A 23,310-nucleotide genomic window follows, 5' to 3' on the forward strand; every position below is an offset into this window, starting at 1 on the left:
ATCGGTTAAGTATCGTATGGTATTGATAATTCAAATTGATGGCTGTGAGACCAGCTTTATGGGAGACCATGCGAGTGAAATATATGCTTTAGCTTATATTTTTAGTCGATATGCTGGCAATACACCATGGGGCATTTAGCTTCAGCCACTAACCATACAGTATATAGATGTGCCAGTTCATACAACGAAAGGGGCGCAGCTGGGCTGCCCAGCACCCAGGTCTTCGGCTAGGGTGCTGGGACCATTCGGCTGTGGTGCTGAGACGTTCGGGTCGTGGGCCTGAGTCGTTGGCATTTTTTCGACATGTTCGATTCATGACGAGATGCGAAAGCAAGCTGAGAATTGCAAATGTATGTGTGTAAACAGACACGACAAAATTTTGTATCAATCTATTTTCCGAAACAGTTTTGAGTTTGTTTTGAGTTTCGTTTCCAGGTTACGTAAATGTGTGTGTGCCATATATCACACATAGGGCGTGTGTGAGCTCTACTGTTGGCCGCTGAATTTGTTTTTCGTTTTGTTTTGAGGGCTGATGTGATGTAGCGACCTATTCAGGGCCGGATCACCCTCACGGGCTGGGCACCATCAATCTGGGGCCCTCCTTTATTTTGTATTTTTTTCAGTGGCTATTATATATTTTATTCATTATTTGGAGTTTTGTTTTTTCAACAAAATTTTTTTGTTATTTCTAGGAGGGCCCTAGGCAACTGCTAATCCGGCCCTGGACCTATTCCCGTCGTAAGACTTCATATTTTCTTGGTGTGTTCTGTCGCTCGACTCGACGCGGGTCGGGTCGGGGCATTGACGAAGCCGAAAGCAGGGCAAAGGCTAGCCTAAAAGAGAATGGAAGAAAATACCCCGCGCGCCCGACACAACAACAGCTTTTCAAAACAAAACGAAAAAATATTTTATGAACGGCTTCGTTAATGCCTCGACCCGACCCGCGTCGAGTCGAGCGACAGAATCGCCAACAAAATAGGAAGTCTGACGACGGGAATAGGTCCAGGGCCGGATTAGCAGTTGCCTAGGGCCCTCCGAGAAATAACAGAAAAATTTTTTTGAAAAAACAAAACTCCAAATAATGAATACAAAATATAATGTCCACTGAGAAAAATACAAAATAAAGGAGGGCCCCAGATTGATGGTTGCCCAGGGCCCGGTTGAGGGTTGATCCGGCCCTGAATAGGTCGCTACATCACATCAGCCCTCAAAACAAAACGAAAAACAAATTCAAGCGGCCAACAATTGTAGAGCTCACACACAAGCACACTATGTGTGAATATATGGCACACACACATTTACGTAACCTGGAAACGAAACTCAAAACAAACTCAAAACTGTTTCGGAAAATAAGAATTGATACAAAATTTTGTCGTGTCTGTTTACACACATACATTTGCAATTCTCAGCTTGCTTTCGCATCTCGTCATGAATCGAACATGTCGAAAAAATGCCGAACGACTCAGGCCCACGACCCGAAGCAGCCGAGAAGTTCAGCTGCGCCCCTTTCGTTGTATGAACTGGCACATCTATATACTGTATGGTTAGTGCTTCAGCCAAGTAAAATATATTAGACCCCTATCGATATATGTTAACAGTAACACTGTGCTGTTAGGCGCTCAACAGTACGCTGTTTTCAGGGTGACCGTTGACGGAATACTTTATATTTGAGATTGACATTGAGCTCAATGTATATATCGGCATACAACTTTATATGTAGCCAAGTATCTCATACATGAAACGCAAAAATGAGTCAGCTGAGCGTAAATATTATATTATTATTTTAATATTAAATCGAATGTCAAGATCGATGAATAATTTTCCTCGGTATATTTAGAAAATGAGAAGGTATATTTCGGTATATTTTTGAGGGTCAGTCGGTATATTTGATGGATTAATCCGCGCTTAACAGTACGCTCTTATGCCCAGCTTAGAGCTGTCAAACGATTGATAGTTGAGCCATCGATAGTTTTTAATGAACCTGTTAAACCTTTTAGGAACTTGACCATTGTAAAATTTAGATGCCACCTGTCAATTTGCTTACAAATGTGTCTTCGTATTTTTTAGCAGCCAACCCAAACATATCAAAAGCGCAACGATTGTAGCTCGATACTATCATGACGGAGGCTGGCAGTAAAATATCGATACTATCGATAGTGCCCAGCTGTCAAATGCAACCCTGACAACACGCCATATTGTGACAGCCGCTGTCGTGCTCTCTTTCTACTTAAAACCGTTCGCCATACAAGATGGTAAATGCAATTTTTATATTTGACCAAAATAAAATCGCCAAAATATTGTGACATCAGTGTACATTTTGATTAAAAAAAACTGTTTTTATTATGTGAACGGGTTGATAAATGGGAATTTGATTGCATATTTTGCACAGCGCCTGCCGAAAGGGCTTTATTCTACAAAAACAACAAATTGGCGATTTTATTTTGACCTAGATCGGTTGACCTACGAATCCAATACTAATAAAGTTTTGCTTTTACAGACGAAGGGTACCTCCAGCTTTGGTAAACGTCATAACAAGACGCACACCTTGTGCCGTCGTTGTGGACGCTCCTCGTACCACATCCAGAAGTCGACTTGCGCCCAGTGCGGCTACCCAGCCGCCAAGTTGCGTTCGTGTAAGTATATCCCATGATTGCCCATTTTTGCGGAAATTGAGTCGATACTAATACCTTTTGTTTCTCTCCATGCAGACAACTGGTCCGTGAAGGCCAAGAGGAGGAAGACCACTGGCACTGGCCGCATGAGCCACCTGAAGGTTGTCCGTCGTCGCTTCCGCAATGGTTTCCGTGAGGGCACCCAGGCTAAGCCCAAGAAGGCTACCCAGTCCGGCAAATAAGCACCAGCGGTTTATTCATCAGCCTTAAGCCGCCTCCATTTTGGCTTCGAGAAGCTTCTTTCCCGTTCCGGGGAAGGGAGGCTTGCTTTCAGCTAATAAATGAAAGTTATTTGGTTAAGTGAATTTTGTGCTTATTTTTTTTCGTTGAATCATGTGAACAATGTGCCCCCAAAGGGAGACGCCGCTCAGTGACCACGAGTTGATGCAGAAATGTGCTTATTTTTTTACCCCACATTTTTTTTTTTACTGTGAAAGCAAACAAAAGATCATTCCGTATACATTACGGTGTTTGCGTCGCCTGTTGCTGTCTGGGCGTCAGTCCCGTCAGCTGCACCACCTACGGGGAGCCCTGCGGCTTGGATCTGCGTTCATATTCATGGGCTTCATTTGTAACATGCGGCACAATATATTGGAGACAAAGGAACGTCACTGACTCGTCATTCGGTGGGAATATTTGGTTTATTGATGTCCAAACTAAAGCAGTAGCACTACCCACATCAGATGATACTGAGCACAAGGCTGCATCTCGAAACATTGTACCGACCTTAGTTGGAGGTTCCGTTTTGTTTTGCTCCAATTGCACAATTGTAACAATTGGAGCGGCCCTTGCGCTGGCGGCTGGGATGTTCTAGCTTGGGCCCCGGCTTAAGTCTGCCCCAAGGCGTTGAGTGTGTCTTGGATTCTCTCCATTCTCCGGGCATTATCCATGTGTACATAGGTGCTGAGTGTGGGATGTGCACTGGCTTAGGCCTTTTAGCGACCTGGCTCTGCACTGGAGCTGTGCTTAGAAGGTGTTTCGGAGAACCTAATGACCTGATTTTCTCTCATTGATGGCTCTTTTCTGCCGGCGTACCAGCTGGTACCACTGATAATAGTATCAGGAGTAACATGACTATATAAGCCCCCTAAGTATATATCCGGTTCCCCGTAATCGTTTGCCGCGCAATCTGTCCATCAGAAGACTGATGGAATGCGGCGTATCAGCTTAGGTATGCCAAATCGCTTGATGTTTAGAATAAAGGTACAGGACAGGCATACATACCTGGGATACGATAGTTTCAACATATTAATACATTTTATTAATTAAATTAGAATAAAAAAAAGCTGACATTCGACCTCGCTTAAGGTAACGTAAGTATATTCTAAGAAACAAGGGTCCGACAGCCGCAGTCTGGAATGGAGCCCGGATCTGTCCAAAGCGATGACTACTGGCGCTGACCCGGTCGGTTTATGCAAGCAAGATAATATCGTACAAAAAGCAGTGATTGATTGGTTTATGACTACGAAACTGTTCTCATTGGTCGCTCGATTTGACTAATAGTAGAATTTACAATGTATAAAGCGTTCCACTATGACTAAGGGCGGGGGGAATCGGTATCGAGTGGGCAGGGAGGGATATGATGGGATGGGCTGGGGCTGGACTGGACGGTATGCGGTTGGTAATGTTAATGCGGAGAGTGGTAGTGGGTTGGGGTGGGGAGGGAGAGGGAGAATATCTAAATATCTATTGCCACTAAATGCTAAGAAGGGACATTTACAATTTACAGCTATGAATGTTTGTTTCCAGACTATTCTGAGTGTGGGTGCGGATGGAGGGCAGTGCTGGGCGGCGTAGCTGTTGTCGTGTTCGCTATCCCTGTCCCTGTCCCTGATTCTGGTGGCACTACTGTTGTGGTTGCGTTTTCTGTTTCTGCCACCACCTCCTTTGCTGGCAGCGCCTTGACTTTGATCGCGGAGCCGGAGGCGGGCCGTTTGATGACCAACTTCTTGAGATTCTGGAAGGGCGCATCGAACAGCACCGTCAGGGCCACAGAGGCCAGGAATATCGATATGAATTCGTTGGTGTCGAGCTGAAAGCAATCAAGGATGGGCGTCAGACCAAGCTTGCCACTGCCCTGCATTAAGGGGGAACCTCTACTCACAATGATCGAAACAAAGTTGTAATAGTGATGAATGTGACGTCTCCGGCCGACGTTGTAGAAGAAGACGGGGAACTGCGTCAGGTAGATGGCATACGACAGCTTTGTGGACACCTGGAATCCGCGCCAGGCAAACAGCTTCGTCAGTTTATCTGCCACAAAAAAATATATTCAGTTGTTCAGTGAGTGCGGTCAGGTCAGCCATGGGAACTTGGCGAGATTGGCTTACTCGTGTAGCCATTGTGCGAGACAAAGACGATCCAGGAGAAGAACAGGCACCAGGCAATCGGGGCGAAGGCCGCATAGATGGCCGCATGCGTCGAGTTGTACACGTAGTTGATGTCGCCCATGGGCGCGGGGCCCAGCACCGAGGCCAGCACACATATCGTGGCCGCAGTCCAGCCAAGACGCAGCTGCAGGCTGCTCAGCTTGGCCGACTGATACTTGCGCAGGACATAGCCCAGCAGGATGCCCATGATGTAAACCGTGGAGCGGTGCGGCGGGAAGGAGTACATGTAGTCGGCGGTGCGGAACAGGCGCTGAATGCTGTTTGTTTCGGATGGAATTAGTATGGAATTATGGACACTTTCGGGGGAGGGGAGGGTAGCCAGGCTGGGTGAGTTCCAACTCACTTGGTGCCAAAGTAGATATAGTTGGACAGCTGGTTCACGATCGTTGTGTAGTAGCGAGCCGCCGTTCCCACCGTACAGAGCAGCAGAAGTGTGAAGAGGCCACGACGTGGCCAGCGCCAGAGGCCCAGGATGAGGATAGGCGCTACGGCAAAGAGCTCGGTATCGATGCCCAGGTGGTGTGTGTGCGTCAGGCACATTTCGCTGAAGCCAAAGTAGTTGTGGATGAAGAGCAGGTTGCGCCACCAGTTCTTCTTGCAGATGTCGGCATGGTGACCCACCACGAGATTCCACTGCGGTCCCGAGCCCCACAGCGGCAGCACGTAGGTGCAGAACAGTATCAGAGCAGCCAGAGGCGGGACAATACTGCAATGGATCATCGACCATTTAGAGATTGGAGATGGTCCGCATATGTTGGCTCACTTACCGCATTAGTCGGCTGATGTACTCGTTCTTCAGCCGGATGGGCTGACGCTTCATGAGCCTGCCGAACAGCGAGTAGGATGTGAGCATGCCGCTGAAGAGCAGGAAGGGGTCCGTGTAGAGGGAGGCGGCGCGTCCGATCACCGTCCACGGCTGGCCGAGACTCTCGGACATGGCCGTGCGGTTGTTGTACGGATTGAAGAACATGGCCATCGACTTGTGCGAAAAGATCAGCATGATGGCATTCAGGAAGCGAATGCCATGGACCGCCTCAATGTCGCCTGGCGCGCTGCTGGTGCTGAACAGCCAGCGGAGATTCTTATCCAGCGAGAAGGCCGTGCACCAGGCATCTGCAATTAATTGTTTAGTTTTATTTCGCTCTTTGATTACCGTGTCCCGGCCTCCTGGCCACTCACTCTGCTTTGGCTGCATTTTGGTGGAGCGATCGTAGATGGTGGCAAGAATTGCCACGGACAGGATGAGGACAAAGAAGCGCACTGCCCATGTGGTGTTGCGGTCCCAAGGCTGTTGATCGCGCACCTGGCACATCTGCGGCTCGACGCGCACATTGAAGCTGATGCCTGTGGCTGCCGTCTGGTTGCTCAGGTACTCGGCCACGGTGTACTCCACATCCCGGGCGGAGCAGCCCGATGGCACGCACAGTCCCCAGTTGATAAGCGAGTAGCGGGGCACACGATGCCCAGGCTGCAACAGAGAACAGGATTAGAGTAGCCGATAAGTGACCCCAGTTTGTTGCCTTTAATTGAACGAAGCAGCAAGTCGAACGCGTCTCAAAGCAATAAATAACATACATACATACTAATACATATATATAATGTATATGTATATGAATTATATTGTAATAAACAAACACTAGTTAATCAGGAATTAAAGTAATTCAATTAGCCGATCCCTGTTGATTGGGGGCAGTCGCAGTCGGCGACTCGACACGACACGGCGTGACATCATTCCAAACGAAAGTCGAGCCCTGGCCAATCCGTGCTGTAGGGTTCAGTGCCCCCGCCGCGTAGAGCATCGGCATCTCGGCTGTGATTTGCATTTTATGGCAATCTATAGCGTTTGATTGCCTTTCGACTCGACACAACTTGACTCGATTCGATTCGTTTCGATTCGTTTTGTTTGCATTTTCGTCGCTCTCCTTCAAGTTCAATGTCGACGGCGATGGCTGCGCGGCTGCGGCTGCGGCCTAGTCCAATATTAGCAGCATAATGTTAATCAAATCCAACTTTCACATATGTATGTATGTACATATGTATGTATGTAGGTAAAATGCGTCGCTGATTCATCCCATTCCCTCATCTCTCCTCCCGCCTACTTACATCGTTGAACTCGCTCTTGAAGGGGCCATGCGACTGGATGAGCTTGAAGAAGGTCTGCAGACGCTTGGATTTGTGCGGCAGCACTGGCTGTGCATAGGCCAGGCAGTATTGTCCCCGCAAGATTGTCTTCTCATCTCTAAGGGGATCCTCGTTGCGCATCCGCTGCTGGATGCCCAGACACTGGTCAAAGTCGCCCGGCTGGTTGATGTTGCCATTCAGTATTCCGGAGTTCAATTTGCCGCTGGAATCGTGCACTGCGTGAAAACGGTTGGGGTGGGCAGTTAGAATATAAAAATTAAAAACAAAACTAACGCAGGTCCCTAAGTGGGCAGTTCTTGTTGGTCCTTGGCATAAGTTGGCAGTTCTTGTACGCATGTACGTAGGTGTCATCCCATCGTGTGTGTAAGTGTGTGTGTGCGTGTGTCAAATGTTTATGCAAGTGTGACCTTGACTGTGATCACAACCCGTTTGCGTCTTGTCTCTTGCGTCGTTCTGGTTCTAAGCGCCGCTGCCAGCAGCCAGCAGCCAGCTGGTTCGGTCAACGTCGCTGCCGCGTTTCTGTCGTCTTTTGTGTCAAGTTCGCATGGAATTGTTGTTGATGCTTGCACTTTTGTTGCAGTTGGCATTGTGGTGGGGCTGCTGCCACATGCATATACATACATACATACATATGTATACTATAATGTATGTACATATGAATGTACAGGCATGCATAGATGTGTGGTGCTGCCCCCCAGCAAATGTGGGTAAAGTTCGTCGATTGGCCTTCACTTTAGCTGAATGCCACATGCACGAGCATGCACTTGCACTTGCAGCTGAGATCTTGCTCGTTTCGTTTCGTTTGTTGCATTGCATTTGACTTTGGAGTCTATCAATTCATGTCGACTCGTCTGGCGATCATGCTGCAGCCGTTGCAGGCTGCTACAGCGACACCGACACCGACGCAGACGCCGACCGCGACTGAGACATCACCTGCAGCCAGTTGGCAATGACTCGAATTCGAGCCGAACGAGCGAACGAATGAACCAAACCCCCCAATTGGCTCCACCACTTGCAGAACTAGAACCTCTCTGTTGTGTGTGTGTGTGTGTGTGTGGTGTTACTCACTCTTCAGGGCCCACAAATCAAAGTTGTCCAAGGCGTCCAGATACTGGCGCATTTGTCGGCGGCACAGGGTCGATGCATCTGGATGTCTGGCCGGGTCAAATGGCTGTGTGATGGCCAGAAAGCGCCTGCCAATGTTGTGCAGATAGGCTGGAAATGATCGAAAGAAATACAAAACTCAATTAGAATCGATAAGAAAGGCAAACATGGAGGGAGGATTCTTTGTTCACTTTTAAGCATTGATGGCGGCGTTCCATTCCACTCGTTCCGGGCACGCTTTGCCGTCAGAATACAAAATTGTACAAGGTCAGGCCCCACTGGGTACGTGGCGGCGGCAGCCAACAGGAAGTCATATTCTGTCAATCAGAGCGCGTGCCCAAGCCATTCTGGGATGGCAGCTGGCATCGATTTTGCTGTGTGATCCGCTCCAGGCCTGGAGCAGATTGCATAGAAACGATTGGCCAATGAGGCGGGACCACAGCAACGGGGGGGCGAATGGCCCTGCATACTGCAGATGCATCTCCAAGAAACGATGGACAGGACGGGACCGACAGATTCAAAGCCAAAACCCACACCCACACCCTTGGTGTGGGCTCTGCTCTTCCCAATCCCAATCCCAATCCATCATCAGCATGCGGGGGCCAGCGTTGGAGCTTTTGTTCTTATTAACATTTTCAATTTTTATGCTGGGCGAATCTTCAAAGTGGCCAGCACTCATTATGAATGCTGAGCGCGTTCTGGGCAACGATCCATCAGTGGATCCGCTCGCTGACTGGATCCGTCTCAGTGATCTCGATGGAGGAGGAGGAGTCGAGAGAGGATGGCCGTCGTCTGGGCAGTCCCCAAAGTGCTTAAATGCGTCAGAGTCGACTCGGACGAGCTCTGACTGCAAAATTTTGTGGCCTGCCTGTCGTCATTTTCTATTGAGATACGAGACGCAATCGATCCCCAGGCGGCTAAATTTGGAAAACAAGCCAGCCCAATAGTAGACAAGGAAGAATTGAATTGAATTCTATGATGGCCACAGCAACAGCTACAGTCACAGTCACAGCTCGCCAATCCAATCCAATCCAATCCAATCAATCTCTGGCACTGGCACTGGCTCAGGGTTCCGGGCTTCATCTGCCTCCAGCATAGCAATGTTGCGACAATGGATGTGATGTGTGCGATGGGAATCAGTTCCAACTCGTTTGTTCCCTTCCCTCATTAGCAAGGCAAATTATGAAGATTTTAGAAATTGATAGACGGGCAAGGCAAAAACCAAAACAAATAAAATCTCTAGAACGGGAGAGCTAAACTTCCCTAAAGCAAAAAACAAAGCTGTGGCTCCCCTGTGGGAGCTATGAGAATGGAATGGAGTTTCATTTAAGGAATGTTTCATTCAGACTCAGACTCTCCCTCTCTCTCTCTCTCCCTCTGCCAGCAAATATATTCAATGCAGAGATCTATGTATGTAAAATACGGAGAATGCCAACCCACAATTATGATGAGTGTGGCCTAAAGATATGTGGCATGCCAAGTGGCTGAAATAGCAGCCGTAGCAGAATGTTATGTAAGCCAAGAATCGCACATTGGACCTGGCCAATATCGTTGGACGCGGCTTAATTAACTGCGTTTGCTGTTTCTCTCTCCCTCTCTCTCCCTCACTCTCCCTCTCACGCTGCTGAGAGCGTGACCCACTTGTGCAAGCTGCAAAATGCTAGCTGCTGTCTGTCGAATGACGACAGTCGCTGGCTGGCAAGCTGGACAGTACAGTGGAGCATTGCACAATCCTTCAGTGCAGTGCAGTGCAGTTCAGTTCAGTGCAGTGCAGTGCGCAATCCTTAGCACGATTGCCCAACACTGTTCTAGTTTGTGGACATGCTCTGGCCAGAGCCACAGCTGGCTGCCCATAATGTAAGTAACGGACAACGGGCAACGGGCAACATGCAACGAGTGATAGCTGTCTCTTGGGGGGCTTTGATTTGGATTTTCTACTATACATATGAGCAAATGTACGCCTTTAAGTTTATAACAACCAATCGAGGGCAAATGTTTTATGCCAGATGTGCCCTCAAATGGAAACACAATCAGGCTGTCTGCAGCAGCTTGGGCTGGGCGCTCTGTGTTTGGTTTGTCCTGCGCATATTTCCAGAACGCTTAACGTTGCCGGTGTCAGATCGGCAGGTAGAGACGGAGAACAAAAGACACCATCCTGTCGAAACAATCGCAAAAAATTGATCAACATTTGTCATTCGCAACATTATTATTAATATTGTTGGTCTTGTTTGTTCCCAGTTTAGCGTAAACATTTAAGCAGCTCGTGAGCGGCTTCTGCTGCTACTGCTGCTGCTACTGCAACCCGATCACGATTGACTTTGGCCCCCGTGCCCCCCCCCCACGACGGATGATCTGTGTTTTGTGTGGAGCATATTTACACAGCCCCTGAGCACGGCTCAGGTCTCATTCGAGCGCAGCTAAATTTCAATATTTGCCAAGCATATTGGCAGCTCAACTGAGTCTCTGTCTGTGTCTCTCTCTCTGTGTCTGTGTCTGTGTCTGTGGGGAGGTGTGTGTGGGAGGGGTTGCAATTTGCCACCGTTTCGTTTTCAGTTGGAAGTTCTTTGGCGATATCTCGATTGGGCTTTTGCCATATCTTAAGCTCCATTTGAAGAGGGTTCTTCGTCACCCTGCATGGGCCATGATCATCGTTGTGGATGTGACGAGTATTGCTCGGCGGATTTCTGATGTCTTTTTTTTTTGGCTAAGTCGAAACAAGTTTCTTATTTTATGGCGGCATTTAACGGTACTTGGGGGTTGGTCAAGCGGCGGATGGATATGATACGTGATACGTAGGCGAGGCAAACACATCAGCGAAGATCAATTACAAACAAGCCAGCCACAAATTGGGCACACAAACCACTCAGGCTTGGGGCTTGGGGCTGGGAATGGGACACGTTAAAACATACGACACTTTTTCACTCACTGTGGGGGGGGGGATGGAGATGGTAATGTTAATGGTAATGGAGATGGGAATGGGACTGGGAATGTGGCTGAGTGTAATGTAATGGGAATATGTCTGCATTAGGCAGGGACCAGACCAGGCATTCCACTTGCCCCCGAAAAGTACTTTTAGTTTATAGTTCGATTCGATTCACTCCGTTATTCAGGACCTATTCCCTGCTGCCCTGCTGCCCTGCTGCCCTGATTGCAGATGCCTTCCTTTGGCATCAATCTACATTTTGGTGATCGATGTGATCCGTCACATGACATCATGGCCCGTGGAAGCTTCGCTTACGTGAGACTTCACACAGCGGTGACACTGGCTCCAAGAATAAAGTCGATTACCGGGCACTTGGCACCGGGTCTGGGGCCTTCCCCCATTTGCTCATCTTCATCCTCATCCTAACACATTCCGCAAATAGTACTCCGTTCGGTGTTTGCACCGGCACACAAAATAATACTACAAAAAAAAAAAAGTGAAACAACAAGGCCAAACCTTTTAACAAGAATAACGAATGCGCAACGACTGGGCAAAAAAATCAAAAAAAACAACATCGATTAGATAAGAGATTATTGCTGGGCTGGTGGGGCGGATGAGTACTCTGGCTTCGACTCCGACTCTGCTGTAGCAGGAAATGGCCCCATGGGGCCGGTGCGTCAAAGTCCAATTGGCACTGGCCCATTGGTCAGTTCTTGGCCGAAAAAAAGGGGCTTGGTCACGTCCATTTTGTCACTTGGATGCGCGTTTCAGTGCCGGAGGTCTTTTGGGCCATTAAAGCAATGGATAGCCCTCGCCTCGCCCTCGCTCTCGCCCTCGCCCTCGCACTTGCCACGGCAAAGACCTGGCCAAAAGTGATTGCGGAGCAATTGATTTCATTTGACGCACGCGCCTCTTATGCAACATTTCGCTTTGGGTCACAGTCAAATATCCAAAATCCAAAAGGGAAGTACTGGTTTTTGGCTGGGCCCAGGGGGATGCATTACAATTAAAGAAATCGGTTAACAAAAGCCATGGCCCCAAGGCCACATTATCTTACCCACCCCCCCACCGTCCGCCCCCTTTTAGAGTGCGTGTGTGGGCGGGCAGGTGGGCAGGTGGGCAGGCATGATAAAGCTGTAATCAATACGCGACATGGCACTCCACTCCACTCGACTTACCACGTTCATCCTCCTCCACCTGATCATCATCATCGCCGTCGCCTTCGCCGTCGCCGTCGTGGTCGTCGTCGTCGTTGGGGCCAGTCGCCGTACCCCGCTCCAGCTGGTGGAGCGTAAAGTTGGTGGGCGCGTCCGAGTGCAGCTCCGTGAGATTGCCCGCCTGGTACTCCAGCACGGCATCGTCGGCGAACAGCTTGAGGCTGTAGTTCACCTTATCCTCGAATATCGATGCGATTTTGCTCTCCAGCTTGTCCGCGGACGCGTCCCCGCCATCCGAGCCGTGGCCGGCGGCTGGCCGCAGGAGATTGTCGCCCAGGTTGCAGTTATCCTTCAGGCTGCAGGTGGGCTGCACAGCGTCGAGGGCCCGGCTGTGGCTTGGCAGGCGCAGGCCCACAGCCAGTAGAAGCAACAGGCACGGCAGGTGCATCCTGTCGAGGATCGCTGATCACTGATCGCTAATCACTGATCGTTTCCTTTGCTGAATCGTTTCGAACTTTCGCCTAGAACTTCTTCTCGGCACTCTGGCACATAATCACAGGCACAGGCACAGCCACAGGAACAGGCACAGCTAACAGCTAACAGATAACAGATAATGCAACACCACAAACAAACAAAAAAATAATACAACGATCCCAGCAAAGAACAGACCGCAGAGAATCTTCAGCAAGTGTCTGGCGTTGGGGGTGGGGTGGTCTGGTGGATTTGCGTGGATTTAGTTTTGGCCAGCGATAAATTAAGCGACCGCCAAGACGAAACATTCAACGTCAACTGATTGTCCAAATGCCGCCAAGCATGCGAAGACCGCTCAGGTTCGTCGGCGGTTCGGGGGTTTAGGCAGCTCCGGCTCGGTCTCAGTCTCAGTCTCTGTCTCAGCCCCCAGTCTCAGTCTCAGCCCCAGCCCCAGCTGACTGAAAGTGTTCATGTGAATGTATCTGTGTGTGTGTGCTTGAGTATCTCTCTCTCCCTCTCTCTCTCTCTCTCTTTCTGTGTGTGTGTGTGTGGGTATCTGTTTTAGCCGCAGACCGAATTTCAAAACCAAATGCAAACCGAATTTCCAGCCAAGTCTGAAATTGAAACTGAAACAGAGGCTGCTCTGCTCTGCACTGCCCTGCCCTGCCCTGCTCTGCATTGCCGAACTGATCCGATCAAGAATTGTGCATCGATTGCATGAGCATTCGGGCCTGGCATGGCCAACAATTAGGCTCGGCTCAGGCACTATGCTGTTCCGCTCGTTCAAAACGCAACGGGCTTCCCCAGAAACATGCACACCCTAGGCTCCTCTTTTTGCGCCTCTTTTTGCGCCTCTTTTTGCCATTATGTGATATATTTTTAGTGCCATGAAAACTCTCCATGGGAATGGGAATGGGCATGGGAATGCATACATATGTAGATGCAATCGTATTAATTTACACCAATTTATAATTTATTCTGTGTGAATATTTCGATTGGCATTCAGGCTGAGAAAATCGCTCCCCAGATGTACAGTATGTACAGTACAGCATGCACACTCCACGCCTTACCAACACTAACACCATGTATGCATGTAAGTGTTCAATAATTTCATCATTTTATGGCCCACAGCTTATAGGCTAAATATTCAAAATAAAATCAAAAAATGAGAGCTCCAGTATTCTTGAATTGCAATTTCTTTTGAACAAAATAAATAATAAATTGCCACAAAATCAAACTTGATTTCAAATTTTGTATTGCCATTTACGGCAATACATTTAGATGTAGAATTTCGCAAATTCGACATGAGACACCAGAAAAAAAAATTAGAATCCCATCCCATCCCGATCTTGGGGTTAATGACATGCCAGATCCCGCATTGAATCTCCCCCTCTATGGCACTGTGTTGGCCCTGAAGAGTTCTGCCTGGGGATGGATGGATGGGTATGGAGATGTACAGGTGTATTAATGGTGTGGGCGGGGAGGGGGGCTTTGTGTCGCAACAATTTCTTGCTGATCAATCGCATTAGAGGCCAGGCACATAAAGGTTTGGAAATATAATTACAGCCAGGTATTTCTGTTTTTCGTGTTGGCCAATAACTCGTTTTGATGACAACATAAACATAAACGGAAAGAGTAGAAAACAAGTTCCATGGATGCGGATGGGATCGGGGGCCCCAAGACGCGTAAAAGAATCATTTGATTGCCACTTCGAGTGGCCAAAAGCAAACCCAATCCACACCCACTCCCACTCCCACTGCCCGTTCGAGCCCATCAAATGTTTTGTTTTAATGGTGGTACTGCCAAAGACAATTCGCAATAGACAAAACTGACGCAAAATGCATCGAAAGTGAGCCCCTGGTTGCCAATATCAAATTACCCAATCCCAACCCCAGTCGCTAGCAATTTGCAGCACGGTTAGCCATAAATCGGATTCATAGACAGAGAGTCAGAGCCAGAGCCAGAGCCAGATCCGAAGCCAGAGCCAGAGGCAGAGCCGAAGCCGAAGCCGGAGCTGGTTCTTGCAACAGGCGCAAATTGCAAGCGGAACCCAGAGCACCAAACACCAAAACAAAAGTGGCCACTAAATATTTTTGGTTGGGTGGGGGGGGTTAACATCGAAAATATCCATAAAAGCGGGGAGGAAGCCTTAAATTGGCTGCGACTACGAACGCTACCTACCCCATGGACAGCACAGATCCAAAGCCAGAGAGAAGCTTATCCAAGCTGCAAGTCCTTTTGTTCTGTCGACAGGTAGATCGAGAAGCAATATTTACACTAAGAATATTTATGATGATAATCGTTTTTCCCTCTCTGATCGTAGCTGAGCCAACTGGCTGAGCCTGAGCTACCCTGCAACAGGCAACTGCAACAGGCAACTTGGCATGTGCCCAAATAACCATTCTCTTTCGTTTGTGGCCAAAAGGAAGAATGTGGCAATTGGCTCTGACTGTGGCTGTGGCGGCTCCAGCCATGTGGGGCAATCTGAACGAGTTTTGGTTCCGCGGAACCAACGTCGCGTCGTCTCATTAACAGCTAGAGCAAGAGCGGCGCAACAAGCTCTGCCAAGTTGCATGCCAATTTTTCAAGAGGCAACAGCCAACGTACAAACGTTGGCAACGAACCGAACTACTTGCAACTACTTGCAACTTGGCTGACTCGCTGACTCGCTGACCATCTGACTCTCTGACTATCTGACTGCCAAGTGTGGCAATTCGTTAAAATATTTCTGACGTTCGCGTTGCCAATTGAAATGCTGTTGGCTTGGCTTTTTGGCATTTCGTGCTAATTCCCCCGTACCTGGGGACACCTTGTGGTCGGGCATGTCTGGGTTTCCGTCGGCTCTTCCTCGGCTCCTCGGCTCGTCGCGAAAGGCCATTAGCGGGGCGCTGTTAGAATTCATTGTTTGCCCATCAGCTGGCTCAAAAAGTGCAATTGGGAAGACCAACTCCAGCCCCAAGCCTAACCACAAAACAGCGAACAGAAAACAGAAAACAGCAAACAGCAAACAGCGAACAGCGAGCAGAGGCTTATCTTTGGCGCGGAGTCTGCAGTTCATGTCTCGAAACACCTTTTGTCATCGGCCGAATGCAAATGCAAATGCATTAAGTGGTGCACACAAACCGGTCCATCGCCCCAAAACAAAGATGTTTTTTTCCGCGCTCTTTCCAAATATTATCCAATCGGACCGCCAACAGCGAGCAGCCACAACGATATTGGGGGGATCGCGGATCAACGATCAGGCCTTTTGATCGGTTTGATTGTTGACTCGCTGCTGTCGGAGAGATGGTGGCAACACTGGCAGCTTACCAGCTGGTAGGAAGGGAAGGCATTGAGCCATGGACGATGACATGGCTGAAGCGTGGAAGCGGGGAATGGAAACATGGAATTGCATGTAAGACATTGAATCGATTAAGACTTGGCTTGTGGACTTACAAAACACTTGCAGGCAGCAAATGGAGAAGAAATCTTGAATTTAATGTACATTTTATTTTAAACACACTCGTGGATTGATAGAATTCAAATCTCATCCATTATTCGAACTGAAATCGAAAACGAAATCAAAATCTTAAATTCCTAATTTCCAGCTGCAGCTTAAGCAGATCAAGCAGCTAACGTAACGTAACGTAACTCTCTCGACTTTCGTTTCTTCGGCGAGAGCTCTCTCTGAGAGGCAGGTAGACGAGCCTCCCTACCGTCAGCATGGCAGAACTCACAGACACAGACACACACACAGTCACGAACATAATCGCAATTGAACGGTGCGTTGTCTGGCTGCCACATATTTCACAATTATCCCCAACTATATCGAACTGGATTCAAATCTGCGCTATCCAAGAAGGTCGTAAAGGTCGTAAAATGCACACATCAAATCAGTGATAGTAACAGTAGAAAAATAACCTCTATGTGGTGGTGGATTGCCATTCGGAATTTCCAATTCAATCAAAGCCCACTTGTGCCGTGTGGCCCAGCAGCTGTGGGAAGCCGAACTATTGCACCGTCTGCGTGTCAATGGGTTAATCGTGACCTGCCCCCACTCCCTTCAACACAATGCACTCATCCCCATGCACTTTGAAGACGCTGCGCCAATGCTCATAATGACGTTGTTAATGATTATGCTGCTGAATTAAGTTTTCGTATCGCCCAAGTCTTTTGTTGTTAGGAGTAGGGGAGGGTTAATCAGCTGACGCTCGTCGTTCCTCTCTTGCTTATGATTTAATTTCAAGTGGAATTTCGGAGAGTGAGCGAGCGAGAGCGAGTCCCGTTTATATTTATGTATTTCATATGCATTGACGCCTCTGCTTCTGCCTCTTGGACCCATCAACGACCTTCGATGTTGTAACCCATTTGTATGCCCTTTCAGAAGGTATTATGCTTCTGAGGGAACGAAGTACAGCCACATCGAATAATTACTTCCGAAGTTTACATGCTCGCAGGTAGCGTAGGCGAGACTCTCAGTGCAGCGAAGAGAGTCAAACAGGCGGTCGCCCAGAGAGCGTTCAGCTAGAGATGGCACTATTGGTACGTGCCTGCCTACAAAACTCCTTCGATTGATTCACTTTCACTGGTCCGTCGCACTGCAAGGGTATGCGACGCGTCGGTGCAACGAGTTTCAGCTTTCATGCATTTTCGTTTTAAATTTCGATTTCAATTCGAATTTAATTTACAGTGGTGCTGGGGACTGGGGCTGGGACTGGCTGCCGCTGCAACGTTTCGTATGTGGAATTTTAAACAGTTTCTTGTTGTTTCTGGAAGTGGGTCGGTCTCTTTCTTGGCCACCTCCATGGAAGCCTCACCTCGCCTCTGCCTCTGCCTCTGCCACGATATGCATATGATGATGGCCAGTCCAAGTGTCTTGTTGTGGGTTTTAGTTGTTGTATTGTTTTGCCTGCAATTTGAAGGGCGATGAAGCTTGGCTAATGCATATAGAGCCCAGTCCCAGTCCCAGTCCCAGACCGATAGACAAGACCGATCGCAATCCATGGCAATCCATCCATCCACATTGTGTTTGCTTAATTTCTGTTTCTGTTTTTGCGTTTTGTTTTTGTTTTTTCATTGTTTTTAGCCAGATATGTTGCTGCTTAATGGCTCATTGTCCCATTAACGAGTTGAACTAATGCTAAAGTTCAAATTCAAATTGCGCTGAGTAATTAAATATAATTAAAATTAAGAATCCACCTCAAGCTGAATCTGAATCTGTCTCTGACAACAACTCCAACTCAGATACAGATACAGAGCCAGAGCCAGATTCTGATTTAAATTTGTTTTTTAGCTTTAATTGCCTGAATAAATTTAATGAGCAATTAAATCGCATAATGCCCATAATATATGTGCCCACAATGTACACAATCCTCCGACTGGCAGATTAACAGTCCGTCCCCCGAGGGCAGAGAGACAAGTTAATAATGTTGCTGCCACATTCCGCAAACAACTATCGCAAGCAAACCCATCGAATTAAGTTCTTGCGAGGAGGGTCTGTGCTCAGTTCGGAGCAGTTCGGAGCAGTTGGGTGCGTGGCGTGGTCACCATATGGTCCGGCCATCAAGATTCAAGCATAGATAAAGAGAGTGTAGTGAAGGCTATCGAGAGAATGTGCCTCAGTTCCTTTCGGTTGTTCCAGACATGAATGAGAGTATTTTAATAGTTATTCCATCCGCAGCAAACTCAATTGAAATTGGCTCTTGGTCAGGCACTGAAGGTCCATGGGGATAGTTAACTTGGATTTCCGTATTCCCAGTATGTATAACTGATCATCAAGTAATATTTCGCACAATTCAGCACAGAACCAATGGGGAATTTGTACCCTAAGGTGGCATAAGGTGGCATAGAGTGGCATAAAGTGGTATACACCTTTACGGCTGTCGCATCAAAGTTTTTACCTTTAATGCCTGTTGGTATTATGGTTAAGGAAGAGTTGTGTAGAGCAGACCAAAGACAATGTTGCCTGACACCATTTACATTTCAATGCTGCCCCCCCCCCCCGGATGATGCATCGTAAAAAGTTTGCCCAAAGAACGAGGAAGTCGATGGAAAGACACTTTAGCATAAATACGCGTACAATGTATGTACATAGATGAGCACATATGTACATATGTACATACATATTGTACATTGTACAAGCTCTAAAAAGAACAAATAATGAACAGCAAACAAGCCAACAAGCAACGAAGAATAATTTAAATGCCGTAAAAACAATTTATGCTCGCATATTTAACGCCTCACTCACATCCACAGCCACAGCCACAGCCACATCCAAGCGAACGAACCACTCCACTGGCCTGTCCAATGCTGGGCCATAATACAGTGCGTCTCAGTGGTGTAGGCCAGACGGGAGCCACCATGTCTTCCGGATCTTCCAGCCGCGTGTATGCTCTGGACAGGTATGGACCTGCCCCCCTGCCATGGTTGTCTGTTTACTCAAGAAACTCAAGCAATAAAGATGATAAATCCAACTACGATTCAGTCGGCACCCGCAGCAGAGCACTGATCTCACCCCCTCCCCCTACCGCTTCACAGGTTCAAGGCCGAGCGGAGTCGAGCTATAAATATGTATGGCAAGACAAAGATTTGTGTGTGTTTACATTGGCAGAACGAGCAGAAGAAGCTGAAAGTGATACGCGTATTGTTAGCCAAAATTCCAAGCCTCAGGCCCCCTCCACCCCCCACCCCACCCGAGAGTTGTTTGCCAAATCGAATAGCTACCTTCGGACGGAGATTAATTGGGAGGGTAAGCTCCAAGTGAGGCTTTATCTCTAGATTTGAATATACTTAATTGAGCAGTTGGACGTACCCTAGTCGGCTGGGGGCTGCTGCACCTAAATAGATGGATATGGATACGAATGTAAAACAAACTTCGCACCTACAAAAGCTGCCTCTACCAAAGCGATTTCAATTGCCCCTTCTCTGGGTGGCATCTTCTGGCCGTGCCCGGAACTGATCGGCGCATTGAGGCGTGTCCGAGGGTTTGGTCGTCTTGTGCCAAAGGTTGCTTGACAGTCGATCGGACGCTCGAATCTGAGCAGTTCAAACAGCAGCCAGACAGCCAGACAGCTACTGAAGCCAAACGACAGCCACGCCCATTCCATTCCATTCCATTCCACTCAACTTGCTCTTCCTCTGCCTAAACATACAAATGTACATGTATGTACAGTCAAGTGTGTACAAACGGGAAGTACATACTACAATAGTGATGAAAAAATAATAACAAATTTAAAGCTGGAAATGTTTCAAATAAATGTATTCCCTTCTGCAATACTATTCCTAGTGTGTCTGCTCTGCAAAGAGACTTTGACACATATGTATTATTAAGGGCTTAAATATATAAATTGTTGGTTCCCTGAATCGATTCTATATTTGACAATTCTGCTGCTCCTGCTCTTCGCCTTCTTATTGTTATTTATTTTTGGAATGATAATTGTAAAACATAAAGAATTATTTCTGTAGGCTTCATCTCTTCTCTCCTTCCGCTTAGCTCGTTGGCTCTCTATTAGCAGACGTTGCTCCAGTTCCGGGTACAGACACTACACTTCGAGATCCCGCTGATGGATGGTGATATACCAACAGTCCCTGCTCGACTAGAACTTGCCACTTCATCATAACTCAGACCCCGCCCATTCTAAAAGAACTTTACAGAAATTATTATAAGCTGTGAGAGGATGCTGGGATACTGGATACATAAGTGATAATACTCGACTTGCGAATTCCAATTACGACAGATAGATAGATAGATAGATAGATAATTGTGCAAAGTTTGTGTTATACTCTGTCAGTTTCAAGCTGCGTGTAGCTAGACCTATAATCATAATCATAGTCATAATCCTCTGTTTTGTTGATCTACAGCTATGTATTTTTTGTACTGCATTTGCAGTTTCGTTGACCACAACTAGACCAGCTCCGATGCGAATCGGTCCAAGGCGATCTTCGTTATCTCAATGCCAAGCCGAGTGTCAGTGGCGTACTCAATGTGATACTCGGACAGGTCTCAGTGCAAAAGCCAAAGGGAAATGAGAACTGGAGCTGCAATGCAATTACTCTGTCAGAATTAAAAATAATACGAGCATGGAGAGTGTGGGCAGTGGGCAGAGTTGGCAGAATTCTTCCCATAGTATTCCCATGGCTATGCTCGCAGCTCCGTTTCCAATTAGTTCAAGGTGAGACTTCTTATTTGCTCAGCGAATGGTTACTCCGTAAGCTACACGATATGAGGAGCTTTTCCTTGGGTGATTTCGTGGCATACCGGGTCCAGGTCAAGCTCGAGTTGGACTGCGACTGACAGCTGGGGTAAGAGAGAGCCAAAGGCAGCCCATCCAAATGCCTGTCGCGGGTTTGCGCACTCGGACGTGCCCGTTTGGACGACAGGTGATGGCCAGGCCAGGCTGTGTGTGTGGTTCACCCTTAGATTAGATCAGCAACACCCAAAACTGTCATCACATTGGCTAAACTGGCTTAATCGAATGCAGCCAACAGAACTTGGCCAATCCGATTGCCAAATATTTCGACTGTCAGCATGCCCTTGGCATGCCAGCACCAGCACCAGCACCATGGGGGGCTAAACTGCTGAGGACGGCACAAAAGCCACCAACCAAAAACAAGCCCAAAAAATGCAACCTCATAGCACACTCTTTCTCTCTCTCTCTCTCTCCCCGCTTCGAGCCCCTCCTCATGCCATCCCACATCGTATCTAAAACTGTTTGCGATCAGTTCTTAAGTCACCTTTTGGCTTGATGCCGTGACTGAACCTGTTCAGGCATAGATTGTTCCCTTACATGGCATTTGGAGGGGCGGGAACAGCACAAACACAAACCGGAGTGGAGTCCAGAAACAGAAAACAGAAATTCCGCCGAATGTGCTGTATCATTATTTGTGGACAAATATTGACCGACTTGTTGCTGAAAATGTGTGCTAGCAGCTAGCTAACTCCGTTGACATATACGATTTTTAAGTCGCGTCTCCGCCGCCTTCAGAACTATTACTTAGGGCAGGTCGACGGGTGTTCCCCTGCAGCATTATGGGGATGCATGGAAACAGTCCAGTCTGTGCCTTAGTCATTACTTTTCATTCAAGAGAGTGCTGACAGGCACACAGGAAGGCAGACATGAGTACATAAAATATTTACAGATGTACATACATACATACATACATCTATATTTATCTATTATCCATTTATATTTACTTCTATAAATATACATATTTATATATATACTCCTAGCATTTGGCATACTCCAAAAGAAAGCTCTACATACATATGTATGTATGTCTCTTTATGCATACATACATATATCTAAATCGACTCCATTAAGCTGACTGAGGCTGAGCTTTGGCAGCCCATTCGATTGAATTCAAATTTCCATCATTTAAATAAAACCTATTTCGTTAAATATGTACCATTAAAGCACAAACAAAATAAATGTGTCAATGACTTGAGTCAACTTTTGCTAGCCAGAGAAAAGCACAAGCAGACAGACGAACGGATGGACTAGAAATACTCTCGGGGATGACTCTGCGCTATGATGAATCAGATGACGTATTTTATTGAAATATTTTAATTAGCATTCGATTTATTTAAGAGAACTGCAATTTGCATATTATTAGGTACTAATTAATCATCGTGCTAATCCTTAGCTTAGCCTTAGATTTCTTTCCACAGAGGCGTTGCACAACTCAAATCTTGATTCCTTCAAGGGCAGGCACACGCGAAAATCCATGAGAAAACTACTAGGTCCTGGACCAACTGGACACTGGCCAAATTGAAGTGGAGAACCACCTGGCAATTTGGTTCTACCACAGCGTAGCGTATTCCAGTCCAGTCCCGTTTTTTGACTTGTTGTAAACAAAAGCCGAGGTGTGTGACATCGCAGACTGTATGTGTATGCATGTGTGTGAGTGTCGAGCAAGAGCTGGACTTTGGACAGCAGCGAATCGATAAGTTCGTGCTGGGCAAATCAGCGGTGCTGTGCGTGTTGATAAACACCGTTTTGGCACAAAAAATGCAACAGGCTCACCGACTGACTGTGCACTGTGCACTGTTCGCACGGATGCCGTTAGAGTTTTGTCTCATTCTATCCTCTATCTCTCTCCTGCAGACTAGATGGGATAGATACACTAGAAGTGTAGCGTATACCCACAAGACCATGCGGGCTGGTAAGGCCTGTGGATACATACATATGTAACTACGTATGTATGTATTTCGAGTGAATATATGACTATGATCTGGTTGAGTCTTATCTGCGACGATCTTGAATCGCGACAATTGAAGTTGCAGTGGCTGATAAGAGCGGGAAACTTGAACTGAAACTTGAATGTGCCAAAAGGGTCGCAATATCAATTAAAAAACAGTCAGTCATTGCCCCTTGAGTTTCCCCCGGCTAATGAATGAACTTTGAGACGAGACATTTTACGTGTTCGATAAGACAAATGCAATGGCTTAAGATCTGTGCCTAATCGGATGACTG

General features: G+C 47.4%; 2 protein-coding genes across 2 annotated transcripts; one reads left to right on the forward strand and one right to left on the reverse strand.

Annotated features, from left to right (window-relative positions):
• Nucleotides 1-2,148: 2,148 nt before the first annotated feature.
• On the forward strand, nucleotides 2,149-2,972 carry LOC111080176 (probable 60S ribosomal protein L37-A). The gene is made up of 3 exons (XM_022375646.2): nucleotides 2,149-2,252; nucleotides 2,498-2,633; nucleotides 2,709-2,972. Exons 1-3 carry the CDS (start codon nucleotides 2,250-2,252, stop codon nucleotides 2,852-2,854), a joined length of 285 nt encoding a protein of 94 aa, XP_022231338.1. The 5' UTR covers nucleotides 2,149-2,249; the 3' UTR covers nucleotides 2,855-2,972.
• Nucleotides 2,973-3,910: 938 nt separating this feature from the next.
• Nucleotides 3,911-12,965, reverse strand: LOC111080175. Its single transcript, XM_022375645.2, has 9 exons — nucleotides 12,410-12,965; nucleotides 8,273-8,419; nucleotides 7,166-7,419; nucleotides 6,242-6,530; nucleotides 5,830-6,175; nucleotides 5,406-5,768; nucleotides 5,003-5,319; nucleotides 4,777-4,925; nucleotides 3,911-4,704 (listed from the first exon to the last, which is right to left on the reverse strand). Exons 1-9 carry the CDS (start codon nucleotides 12,834-12,836, stop codon nucleotides 4,423-4,425), a joined length of 2,574 nt encoding a protein of 857 aa, XP_022231337.2. The 5' UTR covers nucleotides 12,837-12,965; the 3' UTR covers nucleotides 3,911-4,422.
• Between the last annotated feature and the right edge of the window lie 10,345 nt (nucleotides 12,966-23,310).

The sequence above is a fragment of the Drosophila obscura genome, unplaced genomic scaffold, assembly GCF_018151105.1.
Source record: "Drosophila obscura isolate BZ-5 IFL unplaced genomic scaffold, ASM1815110v1 contig_97, whole genome shotgun sequence".
NCBI classification, from domain to species: Eukaryota; Metazoa; Arthropoda; class Insecta; order Diptera; family Drosophilidae; genus Drosophila; species Drosophila obscura.